General features: G+C 40.3%; 1 protein-coding gene across 1 annotated transcript in view; it reads right to left on the bottom strand.

Annotated features, from left to right (window-relative positions):
* C11H3orf22 (chromosome 11 C3orf22 homolog) overlaps positions 1–16,229 on the bottom strand; it is a 91,547-nt gene extending 75,318 nt beyond the window's left edge. Inside the window, exons 1-10 of the mRNA XM_025183140.3 lie at positions 16,037–16,229; positions 13,734–13,909; positions 12,998–13,063; positions 12,217–12,317; positions 10,459–10,545; positions 8,750–8,859; positions 6,721–6,843; positions 5,919–5,995; positions 3,099–3,316; positions 1,228–1,393 (exon numbers count right to left, since the gene is read on the bottom strand). Coding sequence (XP_025038925.3) covers positions 1,228–1,393; positions 3,099–3,316; positions 5,919–5,995; positions 6,721–6,843; positions 8,750–8,859; positions 10,459–10,545; positions 12,217–12,317; positions 12,998–13,063; positions 13,734–13,810 — 1,025 coding nt within the window. The 5' untranslated portion in view covers positions 13,811–13,909; positions 16,037–16,229. The remainder of the gene's footprint in view (positions 1–1,227; positions 1,394–3,098; positions 3,317–5,918; positions 5,996–6,720; positions 6,844–8,749; positions 8,860–10,458; positions 10,546–12,216; positions 12,318–12,997; positions 13,064–13,733; positions 13,910–16,036) is intronic.
* Between the last annotated feature and the right edge of the window lie 1,647 nt (positions 16,230–17,876).

Raw genomic sequence — 17,876 nt, 5'->3', positions numbered from 1 at the left:
TAGTGACTGTCACCCCTGACTACTTTGATCACCTTGGTGAATCTGGTTTGCAGACCACAAAGACATGGATCTACCATGTACTTACATCCTAAGTATATTCTGTGTGAATTCCTGCAGGTTATATAAATATGTTGCTGGAAATTATAATATTCAAGAGGCCATGATTTCCATTTCAAGTTCTTATGATAACCTTTTAGAAGTTACTAAAAATGATGTATTTTATTGAATCTCTTATTACAGGCTGTAAGTCAATGACATGGAGGTCTCTTTAAAAGTCAGTTATATGATATGGTGCCTTGCAACTACAGGGCCAACACTTCAAAGCCAATTCAGAGCTGTGTAAATTATTTATGCCTCGGGAAATGTCACACAAACATTTATATATCTATTCATAACTGTAAAACAAAATGGAAGCCCATGAACTGTACATCTTATTTTTTCTTTATAAATTAAACACTTCTTGCACATCTTAGCTCTTATATAAATACTCACAGAATTACAGTAGAACTCACTACTAAAGGTGAACTGACCCTTTAATGAAGAAGACCTTGAGCTGCAAATCTTATGCTTGTGTTTAACTTTACTCACAAAATGACTTTTAAAAAAAAATTCCACCAATTTTATTTAAAAAAATTCAATGGCATTTCAATGCTTGAAATCTAGACAAAATATTTTGGTTTGGGTTTCACCCAAATTGCCATTGAACTGAAAAAAATCATTATTTGCACAGCTTTTAACAGAAGCTGTGTTGAAGAGATCATCACCATCTAATGAGCTGAGAATAGATGAGATACATAACTTTCTATTTAGCAGGGTTTCTTGCCTTACACTCAAAGCAAGTGGGGTTATCTCCAAAATATACATAAGATGCCTAACTCCCACCAAAATCAAATTCATTGAAGTTAAATGCTAAAATACCTTCGAGGATCTGGGCCCAGATGTTAAGAGATAGGTACCTTCTGCAACATTTTGAGTCCCCTCAACTCCTCACAATTTCAGCCCCCAAAGAGTTAGAAAATAGAGCTAAACTGTGGAAATATTCTTAAGACATACAATCTATAAAGATACTTACCTTGCTCCTTAAAGATTCACTATTTACCTTTTGAAATACATCCAACATACCATAAATGCTGCAAATTCTGATGGTAGAAATGCATATTAACTTGCTTATATTTCATTATTTGTTAGCAGTGAGGCTCACATAAATGGTATGACTGTTCTACATACCTGTAAAACAGCTCCATTGTATCCAGGGACCAGAGTTTCACTGTCCCATCCAAAGATCCAGAGATAAATAAAGACAAAGTGTTTGGGTGAAGGAAGACATGTGTGACAGATTTGGTATGGCCATGAAACACATGCAGCAAACAGCCCTGGTCATTCCAAGATTTTACTGGTTACATTTTAAAACAAAAAACAATAACCATCAATGAGAACTAAACTATGAAGAAGCAAAAATAAACTATATTTCTTTGTCTCTAGTTATTTTACTGAGGACAGCACTAAAAACAAGATTATTCTTTTAAAAACCCACAAACACTAAAAACACTCTGTGCTTCGGATCTAATACTCTAAGGCTACGTCTACACTGGCCCCTTTTCCGGAAGGGGCATGTAAATTTCATGAGTCGTCGTAGGGAAATCCGCGGGGGATTTAAATATCCCCCGCGGCATTTAAATAAAAATGTCCGCCGCTTTTTTCCGGCTTTTAAAAAAGCTGGAAAAGAGCGTCTAGACTGGCCCCGATCCTCCGGAAAAAGCACCCTTTTCCGGAGGCTCTTATTCCTTATTCAAAGTAGGAATAAGAGCCTCCGGAAAAGGGCGCTTTTTCCGGAGGATCGGGGCCAGTCTAGACGCTCTTTTCCGGCTTTTTTAAAAGCCGGAAAAAAGCGGCGGACATTTTTATTTAAATGCCGCGGGGGATATTTAAATCCCCCGCGGATTTCCCTACGACGACTCATGAAATTTACATGCCCCTTCCGGAAAAGGGGCCAGTGTAGACGTAGCCTAAGAGCTAATGATATACTGTACTGTGAAAAAATGCAATAGACGATGAGGGGAGTCAGTTCATGGGAGTCATGAGTACCCTGAGTTCTGTGTTTTGAAAACTAGTGCTTTTCATCATGACCATCTCTGATTTTTCTAATAATTATTGTGAGAAAATCAAAAGAGAGTGGTTGGGCATTTTCTCATGCGTTAGTCAGTATATTGAAAAGGAAGCTAGATGCTTCTTTACTTGGAAAAGACTATAAAATCTGGATAGCTATATTCTCCATTAGCCATTCAGAGTGTGCCTGCTTATCCCCTTGAAGGCTACATATTTACAAAAGAATGATTCTTGATAGATAATAGTCCAATCAAAACCTATGCCATACTGACTTAGTGAGATAATGAATAAAATATAATGTTGCTTGGAGGAATTGTTCAAAATTTAGGTTGAAAGGCTGCACAACAGGGCCCAATTCCTCAAAGGACACGAGAAATCCTTCTATAACATGAAACTGAACACATTTTGCATCTTTTAGGATGTGCTCAGCACCTTGTCATTATCACAGAAAATAATTCATGAATTCACTGGCAGATAATGGGAAGATATTTTGGAGATGTCAATATTAATAAATAATGGTTAAGAGTTATTCATCTGCGGAACTATTTTGAAAAGCTCCAGTATATTTGCATTAATAAAGAAGTCACACTTTGTATGTTAAGATTTATGTTTGTGTTTCAAATGTTAATAGTTAACATTTCTATTTATGAAAACTCAGAGAAACACAAAAGATGATGATGGGGAAGACTTAGACCCATTAATTTCTAGGTATCCTTTTTTACTACAAAAAATAGATCGTGTGACACAACATGTGACCTGGACTTTGTATTTCTGAGGAAGGCAGTCAACAGACTCCCTGCCAATATGGCCTACAGAAATTGTCCTTAATGACTTCAAATGAGAGAGCAAGTAAGTTTAGAATTAAAATTCTGTTCATACACTGAAACACTACTGATTTGCATTGATGTCTCATTAAAACATATGGTAAAGTAAAAAGAAACAAAGAAGTGTGATCATAAGCTCAGATGCTTTGCGATAGTGGTCCATCTTACTTTCCGAGTCTCTGGAGGATGTAAGCAAAGCATTAGAATATGATGAATAGACGCAGGAGAGAATGGTACTTTGGTGGGCGTTGGTTAGCTGAAACAGTATATTCCCTTTGGTATCATAGCAGAAGAGGTGGCAATTAGAAAAGCAATAGAGTCTTTGCATACTGATATCCAACTCCAAATTTGTACACCACATTTCCCTCAGGTGTGGGAATTCTGCACTATATTAAAAAAAACATGATTAAAACCACAGCAACACTTCTGCACACATTTAAATAAAATGACAGTCTCATCTGGTTTGTGAAGCTCTTTGCATACTACAAGATTACACAGTTCATTTGATCAAAGCTGCTGGATATATTTTATATTTCTAAAAAGCATGTTTTCCTAGAAGCAGTAATGAGTACATTTCAGTTGATTATAGTGTTCAAACAATTGTCTAATCATAACACAGTATGCTGGGAATATGTAATGGTGTGTTTTAGAGGTTTTAATGACACTTGTTTGGGATGGCCATCTAATTCACTCATGGATTTACTATTGGTAAGTAAATTTGATCATTCCAAATAAAAGCCAATACAATTTTACAGCATATCATCCCAGATTAAATATGTTGACATAAAAACTATTTTAGGAGTTTTTAAAAAGGTCACAAAGATTATTTTTGTATTAGGAGTAACAGTTATTTCGAGAGAGAGGTTTTCTCTCGAAATAACACTGCTACACAGGGTGTTTTATTTTGCAATAATACGATTTCAAAATGGTGCCCGGACGTGATTATGCTAATTAAGCATGGGATATTTAAATCCCGCGCTTCATTAGCAATTTCGGTACACTACATTTGCATCCCTATCTTGAGATAAGGAGCAAGTGTAAATGTACCCTTACTTATTATAAATCCAAGTCTACTGGATTCAGAAAGAGCCATGAAACCTTCCTAAATACCTTCTTTCTACATAAAAATTATACAAATTGAAAGTTCAGTACCTCAATTTCCCATGATTAGAAGATAGTCTTTGATCCCATTGAGAACCTGGGAGTATCTATTTTGTAAAGATATAATGCTACAGTTTCTAATTCTCAATGCCATATGTCAATGAATTGTAAAAATAGATGTTTATATATCTATATATATAAGCTGTTTATATGTATTGAACATTTATTTGTCCTGAACCTCAGACCAATATAATTTTTGGAAGCACTTAGAGGGCTGTGTGAGAATTTAACTCTTGGGAGTAGAAAGGGGATTTCCTTCCTCACTCCTTCCACGCCCCCCACTTCTGGTTGAAGTTACTCAAGATTTCAGAATTTTGGAATAAATACAGGGGAGATGGATTAGTTGGCAGAGTGCAGGTGAGGCATTCGAAGATGATAAACTCACTTAGTACAAGGTTCTGAATAGAAATCACAGGGCAGCAATTTCCAAATACACAGAATACGTGTTTGTGAATAGACACATAATGTAAAATCAGGAGCTACTGGTGCTGTGGCCATGGGGGGGGGGGGGGGGGGGCGTTTGCACTGGTCATGTGACCCTGTCAACCTGGGGAAGGGCGGAGATAATCCCCCGCCCCAAGCCATACTTCTCCCCACCTCTCCTCTGCCCTCTCCCAGCTTCTGGACCCTGATTTTTCTCTAGCTGAAGTGGCCCAGGAGAATAATGGGGTGGTGGAAGTGGAGCGATGCAGCCCCAGCTTGCTCTGCTCCTCTGGCCACATTGCTCTACTTTCCGCTGGTGAGTAAAAGGGTGGTCCCAAATCCCTCCCCTGAGTGACATGGCCAGAAGAGCAGAGTGAGTGAGTGGGGAAAGGGATGACCCCTGCTGAGGAACCGAGCCTCTCTACTACTCCATCCACTGGCTGCTCCCTCCCACACATGGCATTTGGAGGCATGTGACCCTGTGCCCCTGCACAATGCCCCTGTGTACAATCATTCATAATAAAAGCATTCTCAACAAAGATATACAGTAGTTTTCCCTGGAGCTAATGAAAACAGTGATATTAAAAACATCCAAGTATCACTTTTCACAGCAGACCTATAAGATAGCTTGGAAGCTGTGAAAAGTTATTTTTGTGTGTTTCTCAACATCACTTTTCACAATCTCCCATCCACCTAGTAAGTTTGTTGTGAAAAATTATATTAACAAATATATAAATATCACTTTTCACAGCATTATTTTTATTACTGAATCAGCAAAAAACCCCAAATACACAAAACCTACATAAATTAGTTACAACAATTGGATCTGTATGTGTGCATATTTATTTTTTTCTATGTTAATTTAAGAATTTTAGGAAAAAGAGTTAGTATGGTTACCAGTGAGAGTTGGTGGCTATGTTCTGAGGTCAAAAAAACCCAAAACAAACAACCCACTACTGGTTGTGAGAACAAGGGATGTAAGTGAGTAGTCAACTACTCATTCCCCCCGCTGCCTCCCTTCTCCCCCCCCCCCCCACCTTTGTATGAAAGGCAGCAAGGAGGGGGGAACAGGAGCCGGTGCTGGAGGGAGCCAACGTAAAAGCTGGTTACCCTCAGCACCATCTCCATGGTGCCACCTGCCTCCTCCCCCAGTTGGGGATAGAGGAGGCTGCTGCAAAGCAGCCTCTACTCATGCTGCCCTGAGGCTCGCTGCAGGCCACCACAAACAGGGGCTGATGGACCCGGTTTGTCCAGGACCAATGCCCCTCTGCATTTTAAACGTAGTAAGAGTCGATACAAATTGTATTAACAACATGATTATCCACATAACTGCTCTTTAACATCCTTAGTGAGAACCTGTGCACATATTCACTTGATAAACTCAAATAATTACAATTTGTTTACCTGGGGAAAAGTTTGTAATTGGACATGTGAACTGCACCAGAGTAATCTGTATTTTCTGTTTCTTTAAACTTCCAAATCTAAAAGAAAAAAGGAATACAAAGATAATTTTGCAAGCTTGATTTGGTACTTGAGTCTAGAACTAGAAATCTGAATGACAAGTGTAAAAACTTTCAACAAGCCATTATGTTCACCCATTACTTCCATACTTACCCAGCTGAATGCTTCAGAACACATAAACCTAAAGTAAGAGCAGCTTTCATGAGAAAACATTTATCAAACTTTTAATTTGTTTTGACAGAAAAAAACTAAATGATGATCATGACACAATTTCATCACCTAAAAATGCTTCTCAACTGATGATCTTTGTTCATCATGACAACTCAGCTATAAGTGAAACTAAATAAAGCAGCCAATCCACAATATTTTCTCATTTTCTTTTCAAAGTAAATACAGTGCTGAAAGGTTCTGCATTGACAGTTCTGTCTATATATATATATATATATATATATATATAGGCCCTTGGTCTCTCTGCTGAGACTACCACCAAGTTATGATAGTGTTTTTGGGATCTGAATATCTGATTACTAAAAAAAACTAATCAGCACAACAAAGCAGCCATCAGATGGTAACATCCTTCAGTCACTACTGATCATGCTGGGCTCAATCAGTGAATTAAATGTGAAAGTTCCCTTGATTTGTCCACCAAGGCATACAGTCTCACTTTGCCCTACACTAAAGTCATACTTGTGCTTTCAAAATGTTACATAAGTCAACTCAAACCCCATCTGCGATATTCCCTTACCTTTACTCCTTTGATTCCTCCAGTAATGAGTTCATCACTCACAGGATTGAATACCATAAATGTCATGAAATGTGACTCCACATTCTCTACTGAGCAAATCTCTTCATAATCCTTATTAGACACCTTATGAAAAGAAAAGTGATGATCACAAATCACGCCAAAAAGGCTGTGGGTGATTAAGTCCCAGATCACGCAAAGCACTGAAGTATGGAAGTCATCTCCTTTGAGACTAACAGCCTTTGAGAGCAAACATATAATTTCCCAAAATATATTGTACATTTTTTTTCAGAAACTTTGTCCTCATTAACAGAGTATTTATTTGAATTTTTTAAATGAAATTATAAACAGAGAAATACAAATCATCCCCAAGGGTGAATTCACAACTTGCAGGGAAAAATTATCAATCCTATTTGTAAACTTTACAGTAGCAAACAATTAGAGATATATGATTAACAGAGACAGGAACTTAGGGGTAAGTTAAGCTGTATTTCTACCAATATATGGCTCATCCATTCATTTTCAGCTACTATGATGACATGAATCCTAAAATACCTAAAATAGATTAGATACATTGATTAATCTAAGCTAAATACATTAATCACACAAAGTGATAAAAAACAAATTTCTCTTGCCATAGTTCTTGTACTGCTTTCCATACTAAGAGTGGATGCAAAAATCAGCCATTCTTTCTTCAAGGGATTGTTGTTTTCTTGCAATGTTTACTACGTCATACTAAACATCAATGGAATTAATTAGTAACTATGGTGAAAGAAACAAAATTATGGTGTCTAAATTAGCTGTTACCACTCAAGAGAGAGATCTTAGAATCATTGTGGATAGTTCTCAGAAAACATTACTCAGTGTGCAGTGGCAGTCTAAAAAAGCAAACAGAGTATTGGGAATCATTAAGACAGAGAATATTGTATTGCCTCTGTATAAATCCATGGTACAACCATATCCTGAATATTGTGTGCAAATGCGTTTGTTTAATCTAAAAAAAGATATATTGGCATTGGTAAAATTTAGAAAAGGGCAACAAAATTATTAGGGGTGTGTAACAGCTGCTATATGAGGAGAGATTAATACGCCTGGAATTTTTCAGTTTGGAAAAGAGATACTAAGGGGGAATATGATTAAAGTCTATAAAATCATGGCTGGTGTAGAAAAAGTGAATAAAGAAGAGTTATTTACTCCTTCCCATAACTCAAGAACTAGAAGTCACCAAATGAAATTAATAGGTAGCGGGTTTAAAATAAACAAAAACAAACAACAAAAGTACTTCTTCACACAACATATAGTCAACCTATGGAACTCCTTGCCACAGGATGTAGTAATGGTCAAGACTATAACAGGGTTAAAAAAAGAGCTATATAAATTCATGGAGGATAGGTCCATCCTTTTGCCAGGATGGGCAGGGATGGTGTCCCTAGCCTCTATCAGAAGCTAGGAATAGGTAACAGAGGATAGATCACTTGATATCTACCTGTACTGGTTCCATGAGGGCAGGGGACTGGACTTGATGACCTCTCAAGGACCCTTCCAATTCTAATGTTCTATGATTACCTTCTGGAACACCTGGCATTAGCCACTATTAGGAGACAGAATACTGAGCTAGATGACCTTGAGTCTGATCCAGCATAGCAGTTCTTATGGCACAATGATAACGCTGGGCTTTGCTGCCCAGATGAACTGAGTTTACACCTTGAACATTGTCTCCTGATTTTAAATAGCAGATGTACAAGTATTACAGAACAGGAATAAACAGCTTGAGAGATGGAAACGATGGGAGTAGAATGGGTTTGTATACTTCCAAAAGCAACTTCTATTTGACTACTGAACAGCAAGAGGAGAGTATCCTTAAAAGTCTGTAATTACTATGCACTATCTCTTTGCTGCCTAAATCCTGGTTAGGATTTGAGACTTTCTCCTACATATAAGAATTAGTTTATACTTCTAACAAAGCTTACATATAAATTCAAAATCAAAACAACTGAAAAAAATAAACTGAGCAGATAGTAGGTGGTTTTACCGTAAGTGAATAGTCTCTTCTCAACACAAAGTAAACATTGAATTTTTCACAGTATGTGATGCATCTCACTATGTTGAACTGATACTTGTGAAAATCCATTTCCCTTTTAACTAAAAATAAAAACAAAACACAAAATAAAAGCACAAACTAAACAATTTATAATAAATTACTTACATTCTTTTTCAGCATAGCTTACCTTATGAAGTTTTAATGCATGTGAAAAATTGCCTACTTAGATATATATAATATCCTATTACTCTTAGCAAATTTACTCAAAATATCTTTTTTTGTACGGAAAAATAGATGGCACAATAAAATATGAGAGCAGGTATTATATATATTGTCTTTAAAGGATTAAAGAAGCATTTTCACATTAATACAAATGGAAAAAGTTTATAGCAAAAAAAAAAAAAAAAAAAAAAAAAAGAATTCCATCAGCCTCTCCTTACATTCAAAGCATCTCCTACAGTTTTTCAGACAATGGACAACACTTTCAAAAAACCACCTATCTACCTTCTCCCCAACTGACTGGATCTGTTGTCTAAGATACCACTAAAAAAAAGCAACAAATGGTCTGGCAGCACTTTATAGACTAACAAAACATGTAGATGGTAACTAGTGTAGAATAAACTCCAGCCCGCCGCTCGGCAACCCTCGGCCACCACCAGAGAGAGGGGCCCAGGCCGAGTGACATCACGGGTGGGAGGGAGGAGAGGGCTCCCCTGCTCTGGAGGTGCCTGTGCAGTGGAACGGCCTGGTAGAGGCGAGTGGGGCAGCTGCCGCTCGGAGCGCTGCCCCTCCCCTCGTACCTCCGCTGCCAGCCTTAGTGAGTGACTGTCCCCTCTGCTTCCCCTGGGAAGCTGCTTCTCCCAGTACTGCCAAGATTACCTTAAAACCTTCTCCTAGATGAAAGGTTACCCCATGCAAAGTTTGGTTGCGGTAACTCTGATAGTGCCCAAGTTATCAGGGCACAAACATACAAATATTCTCCTTTATATATTAGATATAATTTTTGTTAAGATTTTTAAATTGTAATTTTTTTAGTGCTAATGGAAGGCAATAAATTAAAAAAAAAACCATGGAAACAGAAGTCTTCTTTCTACAAAATAGGTGCAATATGAACAATATAGCAATGGAAGATTTTGACACACTGCCCCACTAATGTATCTCAGCAACAAAGGGACAACATCTGCCAGCAAAAGAAGAATTCAGTGTCTGTGGCCAATTCAATCAGTGGTACTCTTGGGATAACTATCAAAAGAGCTAATTGAAGGAACTGAACTGAATCTCCCAATTCAATTCAATTCACATGGATCAATGAAGAGCCATCAGATGGTAACAATATCAAGCCATTTGCTATCAGCCTGGGATGAATAGTTTATAAGTAAAATATTCTGTTATCATATTTCTAATTTCCTGATCCCATCCAGACAGTCATGATATTCTGAAGTGTAAACAAAACCAAGAGTAGCTGAAGCCCACTCATTTACACTGCTTGCAGGTAATAAATGTACAACAGGATGCTGCAGCCCGAGGGCTTTTTCATGGAGACACATGAATGTAAATCAAAATGAGTTGAAAAGGAAGATGATCATGCCAGGAAAGTTATGTGCTAACTGAAAAACAAAAGTTTGCACATTTGCTTTAATCTTTTATGGAGTTCAAGATTGACAGACCTCTTGAACCTGACAGATAAAGATCTCTCTCACCTACAGTCTTGGAAGCAAGTAAATCCAAGCTGAACAACCCTCTGCCATCTACAAGGATCAGTCTTCTAGTCCTGCTGTTGTAGGTCACTAAACAGAATTGCGAAGAGGTCAGTTTCACTGCTTGACTGTGGCTAAATGTTCTAGCAATGTTGGAATAAAGCACTAGTTTACAACCTTTTTAATCACAAGATCACTTTTTGAATTTTAAGTGCAATGTAAGATCTACCTCAAACCCAAATACCCTGGCCCCACCTCCTTCATGCCCCTTCTCCAAGGCCCTGACCCTGCTCACTTGATCTTCCCTCCCTTTCACCAGGCATAGGCAGAGGGTTGAGCTAAGGGATTTTCAGTGTGAGGGGGCTCTGAGCTGAGCCTGAACAGAAGAGGGTTCAGGGTACAGGCTCTGTAAGGGAGTTTGGGTCCAGAGGGCTCGGGCCTCAGGCAGGGGCTTGGGATGCAGGAGGGAGTTCATGACTGGGGCAGGGTTTGGGAGCTGGCTCCAGCTGGACACTGCTTACTTCAGGTGGCTCCGTGGTGGTGGTGCAGTGGGGCTAAGGCAGGCTCACCCCTGTCCTGGCCCTGTACCACTCTCAAAAGAAGTCAGAAAACTCCCCTTACCCCCTCCCCCCCCGACCCGTTCTGTGGAGATAGAATACAGGATGGGAGGGAGCACCTTTACATCAACATCCTCCTCTCCCTTCCCTGCTCTGTTCCACAAGGAATGAGGGGACAGTTCCAAGGCAGAGAGCAGGAGCTGTGCAGCAGTGGGTGAAAGGGTAGCTGAAGTGCCAGCACTTGATAGCCTCTTGGCCAAACCAGTCAGCATTACTTCTCAGAGGCTCCAAGATCTACCAGTAGATCTTGATCTACTGGTTGGTGACCATTGTAGTAAATCATACCCCTATTGTGTTACTGAACTAACATGTGTCCTCTAACAAAATTTATGAACAACTGCAGCATTTCTGGTACAACAGAAGAGCAAATTTAACTTTATGATGTTCATAACTACTGGACTAATGCTTTAAAATGTTTCACTGAATTTGGCATTGCTTTAAACTAGCAATTAATGCTTAGATGACTCCTGGTAGCACTCTGGAGGTATCCTGTGTCCCAGCCAAAATTTTAATTGCTAAATGGGGTGCCCCCACATATCCCCTTCCTGACCCATTGGATGGCATTCCCTGAACACCCTTCCCCTGAAGGCACCAGTTGCCTATGAACTAAAGGTAAGCAGCCAAAAAGTATTCTAAATACATGATATTTTTGTCATTATTACTATACATAATGCTTATAAAGAGAAGTGCTCTTATCACATATAAACCCAGGCCTCAAACTAATCACCAGTGGGTGGGTGGCTGGTTTCTATCTTCAACAGGTGCTGTATAGAGTTTTAATTTAAACTTAGCTTATATTTATGGGTCCATTTTCAAGAGTTTATTCCAACTGCTAGCATTGTTATGTTTATAGGGAGATGCATAGCTGAACACTAGCAAAACACTATTCATGTGTTTTGGAGAAAAATTCTCCCTTTTCCATACTTCTGTGGCCTCTCCCTCTCTCCTGTGGAAGTATGGGAAAGGGAGAATTTTCACCTGTATTAAACAAAATGCTTTGCAGGTATTTAGCCATGCAATTCCCTATAAACAAACCAAATGCTTCAGCATGTTTTTCCATCATGATATTGTCAGACTTTGCTTTTCTTTTTATTTATATATTCCTCTAGCTCCTTTTATTTGACTAAACTTTGCTGCCTCTTACCTCCTACTATATTTAAGCGTTGCTGAGTAAAGCTTTTAACCAAGTAGAGGCCAAAGGTAAGAAACCAAACAGCCTTTGCAGTTTCTTCTTTTCCTGCAATTCTGCAATAGGGAGAATGATCTGTTATTTCAGTATTTACAATTGTACAGGATCAAAGGGTAACTGAAAAGATAGCAATAAAAATGTGGCAGTCAGTAATAAAATATATTTTAACCAAGGATTGTAGTAGATTCTCCATCACAGAAAAATTTTAAAACCAAGATTGGATTTTTTTCTAAAAGATATGCTCTAGTTCAAATAATAACTAATTTAGGGACGTTCTACAGCATGTGTTGTGCAGGATATCACATTACAGGGTCATAGTGATCCCTTCTGGCCTTATATCTACAAATGTCTATTCTCATTTCCCTTTCGGTGGAGATGTTCTGTGACTTTTAGTTCTAGCCATACAAAGCTCTCTGTTTCCCTGTCTTAGAATCAACATCCTTTTAACAGATCAGGATCAGACTGGATTTTATAGTTCATAATTCATTTATCTTGCCCCACGCACAGTGTGGAGCGTTTGAAGCATCCCAGGCTGGTGGAGATACCAAATATTAAACTGAAGACTCCACTCTAGTTCTAGTAAAGTGCTCTAGGCCCAATTTTAAGAACATTTAGTACCCAAAGCTCCCTCAGAAGAGAATGGATGTTCAAGTGTTCTAAAAAGGTCTTATATTTCATCAGGGAACCATCCCATCCCATCCCATCCCATCCCATCCCATATATAATACATACGTACACTTTCACGGTCTCTCTTAATTTGTGGTCATCTTCTGATATATTTATATAATCTAGAAAAGATAATCTTGACAACAACAACAACATAGAATTAGGTTATAACAATGAGTAATTTAAATAATACTTTTGAATTTATTGACACCCAAAGTCTGGCAGGGAACTCCAGAAGCAAATTGTCCCCTGGTAAATGGAGCCTTCTCCTTAGATTTTTGTCATTAATTTTTTCAGCTCTATTAATGGTTAATGATTCCTATAAGAAGCCCACATTCATATCTTGGAAGTCTTCTAACACTTCTGACCAACAAGGGTAGAATGGAAGTAGAAGGATCTGAAGCTATAGGTAAGCAGCCAAAAGGGACATTGCAGAGAAATAATTTTCCTTACTTTCAGAAGCTCAATAACTTCTCATCCACTGCTTCCCTGCAGAATCCAAGACTAGAAAAAGGAGCCAAACTGAGGTTGCATGAAGACCGCAAACTACAGTGTTATGATTCAGCCAGTTTGCATATCTAAGAGTTTACTATTTTTTAATTCTGTGTTTAAAATGTCATCATTATCAAGATAAAATATGTTCATTCACTGTTACACAGTTAGTTGTTTTATATAGATCTCAGAAATATATTAGGTTCATTGTTAAATTATACTTGTTCAAGGTGAGTTCATAGCAATCTGAAAGGACAATAGGAATGTGTTACCATGTACTTAATATGCAAGTTGAGTCTAATATTCAAATTCACCTTTTTCTGCAACTCTCTGCAGCATCTTCAGGAGGCTTTTTAGTAAAAGTGCTATTGATTGATGTGTCTAGTTCCATCTGGGAAAGTTGTTAGCCAGTGAACGTGAAATTAATCATTGGGAAGTTTTGGTTTGATTCCTGGTAATTTTCTCTGTCATTAACCCACAAAAGGATGATCTGAAATTTAAAAGTAAAAATGTTGGCTTACATAGAGTTTGTGATAAAGCAGAATTTTCTGCCAAAATAAATTGTTTTGGGTACCCAACCTGAGTCCACATTTCAGAAGTTATATTTATAGCAGTAGCAAGTATACAGAAATGAGAGGTTCTTAGCACCTTTGAAAAAATCAAGACCCAACTGTCATAAATCAATGGCTTATTTAAAAAGTGAGGGCGCAAGTAACTTGTCCAATGTCACCCGAGAAGTCTATGCCAGAGCTAAACACAAAAACCAAGATGTCCTGTACCTTAAATAAACCATACTACTTTTCCCCACTGCTCATCCTGAGATCTGGCCACATGAGCCAATCTCTGCCCAGGTGGAACCTGTTGACCAATGTTCTCTGTAATCTTTTCCATCCATGTGTGGATTTTTTTCCAACTGGGTGCAGAATAATTTTATATGCACCTGGGCATATGTGAAAGCGCACCACAAGTAGAACAAACACCTAATCTCTCCTGCATGGCTGCAGAAGCACACAACTTACAGGAAATATTGCTCTTGCCCTCTCTGTATTAGGGTTCACACACTAGGATTGGCTAAGAAAGATTGGGACTTTAGTCATCCCTGTTTCAGATTCTTTCACTCTTTTAAGTTCTCTTTGTCATCTTAAAAGAAAAATCCAGGAAAAAGGTACTGTAATTTCTTTAGAGTGTTTAAACAGGACCTCACATAATGCTAATTTAGATTACTTTCAGGCTATCACCAAGCAATTGTTTTCAATTACATAGGTCTCTTAACACTTACACAACATTTTATATTTTAGGAGTGTTGTGCAAACATTGAGTAATTGGCTCAACACCCTTATGATTTAGGAAAGTATTATTAACCCCAGAGAGGTGAAGTTACTTCCCTAAAGTTACCAGCCAGTCATTAGCAGACTCAGGCACACAGAAATCCCAGGCTTATTTCCCTGGACCATTTTACTCCTCTACTAAAGGAAAGGGGAGAAAATTCCAGATCCCCAGATCAGCAGGGATCTGGAATTCAAAGAAGCTGCCACATTATCCAAGTCACTCCTAAATTGCTTCATCTTTCTCTTTCCAGATGGGAGGAGGATAATCAAGTCATTTAAATTAAAGTTTAACAGACTGATAAAATATACTAGAGCAATGGTGGGCTGTAATGAGAAGCCTGGACATGGCGGTGGAAAAGTGGGAGGGAAACAGTGATTCGAGGATGTGTTTGAAGAAGAGGTAGAAGATTGCATGGATTAGGAAAGATGGGAGGAAGGTCTGTCCTTGCAGGGGGAATCTGCTAAAGTGGATAGGAAACAGGAAGGATCTGGAAGTGTGGGGGGAGAAGGAGAGAAGGGAAGCTGGAGGATATTACTTGGGAAGATTGAGTGTAAGTATTAGGGATGCTGAACAGGCAGGGAGATGCTTGCTCTGGAGAGAGATGAGGGCAAGTAGATGAAATACTGGAAGGCAGGGAGCTTTTGGTCTGACTGAAGGGAGTAATAAGCTCTGGGAGACTAGGGTCAGACAGATGGAAAGTAGGAGGGACAATAGGCTCTAGGGGGGCAGAGGCAGACAGATGGGAAGTGGCAGGGACAATGGGCTCCAGAGGGGGCAGGGACAGACAGGTGGAGTGAGGGGGGCAATAGCCGCCAAAGGGGCTGGGAACAGATTAGGTGGGAAGGGCAATAGGCTCCGGAGGAGGTGGGGGCAGATGGAGGCAACAGGGGCAGTAGACTCCAGAAAGAGCAAGGATAGGTAAGTAGCAGAAGTGGCAATAGGCTCTGGAAGGGATTGGGGTAGGCAGGTTCCAGAGGGGGCAGGGGGTGGGTAAGTAGGTAGAAGGCAGGAGGGGCAATAGGCTCAAAGGAGTTGGGGGCAGGTGGGTAGGAAGGAGGGGCAATAGGCTCAAAGGGGGCAGGGTAGGTAGGTGGGTAGAAAGCAGAAGGGGCAATAGGCTCAAAGGGGGCAGGGTAGGTAGGTGGGTAGAAAGCAGAAGGGGCAATAGGCTCAAAGGGGGCAGGGCAGGTAGGTGGTAGAAGGTGGGAGGGGCAATAGGATCAGGAGGGGGCAGGGGCAGGTAGAAGGTGGGAGGGGCAATAGGCTGGGTGGGGTGAGGATTTCTTACGGGGGAGGGGGCGCTATTTGCAGCCCGGGAGCAGGTCCGGGAGACGCGCTGTAGGTAAGTGGGGGATTTAGGTGGGGGCTGTTCCTGCCCCTGGAGGGAGCCGGCAGTTGCGCCGTGTCCCTGGCCCGCAGGCGCTGCAGCACTGTGCGAGGGGCCCCCCTCTGTCCCTGCTTCACACGGGGCCTCCCTGTAGCAGCCTGGCCCAGGAGCCCACACTGTTACCTGGCAACGAGCCCACACTGGCCTGCGGCCCTGAATGCGCCTTCCTGTTCAGGGCAGGGGAACAAAGGGGAGATGTGTCCCCACCGATCTGCGAGATCCCACTTCCTCCTGCAGCCCCACAGCCAAACCTCGCCAACCACAGTTCCCCCGCCCCTCCCCCATCCTCTCCCACCAGATCCCCCAAACCTCCCACCCCCTCCAGTACAGATAGCAGCACAGAGCCTCCAGTCTCCTCTAGCATAGATACCAACATCTATCGCCCAGACCTCCTCTAGCACAGATCCCCCCCAATTATTACACCCCCTACAGCCCAGCTGCCCCCAAATCTCCCTTCATCTCCTCTAGCATAGATAGCAACATCTATCCCCCCCAAAAATTATTCCAGGACCCTTCAGCCCAGATGCTCCCAAATTTCCCCTCACCTGCTCTAGCAGATGCCCCCAACCCTTCCCCATCACAATCCCTGAACATCATGAGATACCTGGCACACCAGGTTTATGTAAAGGAGCTGCTGTGAATTTAAGAGTCTTATTTCACAAGGCAACAAAACAGATTATTAGGCTGTTTCTACAGCAGTGAGGACTCTTCAGACAAATCAGTTTCTGGATATTCATTGCAAACTGGTGGTTTTTAATCTGTGGTCTGCAACCCCCCTGGGGTAGGAGTCTATGAACTACATCTAAGAGGTCTGCATAGCCCCATAGAACAGACTGGCTACGTCTAAACTGGCATGATTTTCCGGAAATGCTTTTAATGGAAAAGTTTTCTGTTAAAAGCATTCTCGGAACAGAGCGTCTAGATTGGCATGGACCCTTTTCCGCAAAAGCACTTTTTGCGGAAAAGCGTCCGTGCCAATTTAGATGCGCTTTTGCGCAAAAAAGCCCCGATCGCCCTGTTTGCGATCGGGGCTTTTTTGCGCAAAACAAATCTCAGCTGTCTACACTGGCCCTTTTGTGCAAAAGTTTTGCGCAAAAGGGATTTTTGCCCGAACGGGAACAGCATAGTATTTCTGCAAAAAGCACTGATTTCTTACAGTAGGAAGTCAGTGCTTTTGCGGAAATTCAAGCGGCCAGTGTAAACAGCTGGCAAGTTTTTCCAGAAAAGTGGAACACAGTCACTGTGTAAGATTTCCAAGAGGGCCTGTATCACTCATTTTTAGGGGTCTGCAACTGGAAAGTTGAAAACCATTGCTGTAAACCCTTTCTATCCAACCCACTGCTAATCCTTTCCCCATGAGAATCCAATGGCAACCTGCCACTTTAAGAATCCCATTTCAACTTTTTTTTTTTTAAATGAGGGTTTAAAAAAATTTTTTTTAAATGTTTTAACACAAATTCAAACAGGGGACCCTAAAACCAAACACACTTTCTTCATCTCCCCACTCTTGTATTTTAAGAGCCCAGTCCTGCAAAGACATAGGCCCACAATATCTCCATTTTGGAGAGCTCCTGTTAAGGCAGCAGAAATACTTGAATAAGTCACTCGTAGTTCTTGACATGGTTAAACCCTAAATGTGCTATACGTACATGTATGGAAGGGGTTGCAGGGTAGTGGGGTAAGAGGGTAAAAGAGGGAAAGCTCTTTCCTTATAAGCCTTCAGCTTCTGTGACAAAAAGAG

Source organism: Pelodiscus sinensis, chromosome 11 (assembly GCF_052426305.1).
Source record: "Pelodiscus sinensis isolate ZL-2025 chromosome 11, ASM5242630v1, whole genome shotgun sequence".
NCBI classification, from domain to species: domain Eukaryota; kingdom Metazoa; phylum Chordata; order Testudines; family Trionychidae; genus Pelodiscus; species Pelodiscus sinensis.
The sequence above is the reverse complement of the archived record's forward strand: the minus strand, read 5'-3'. Positions and strand labels throughout refer to the sequence as shown.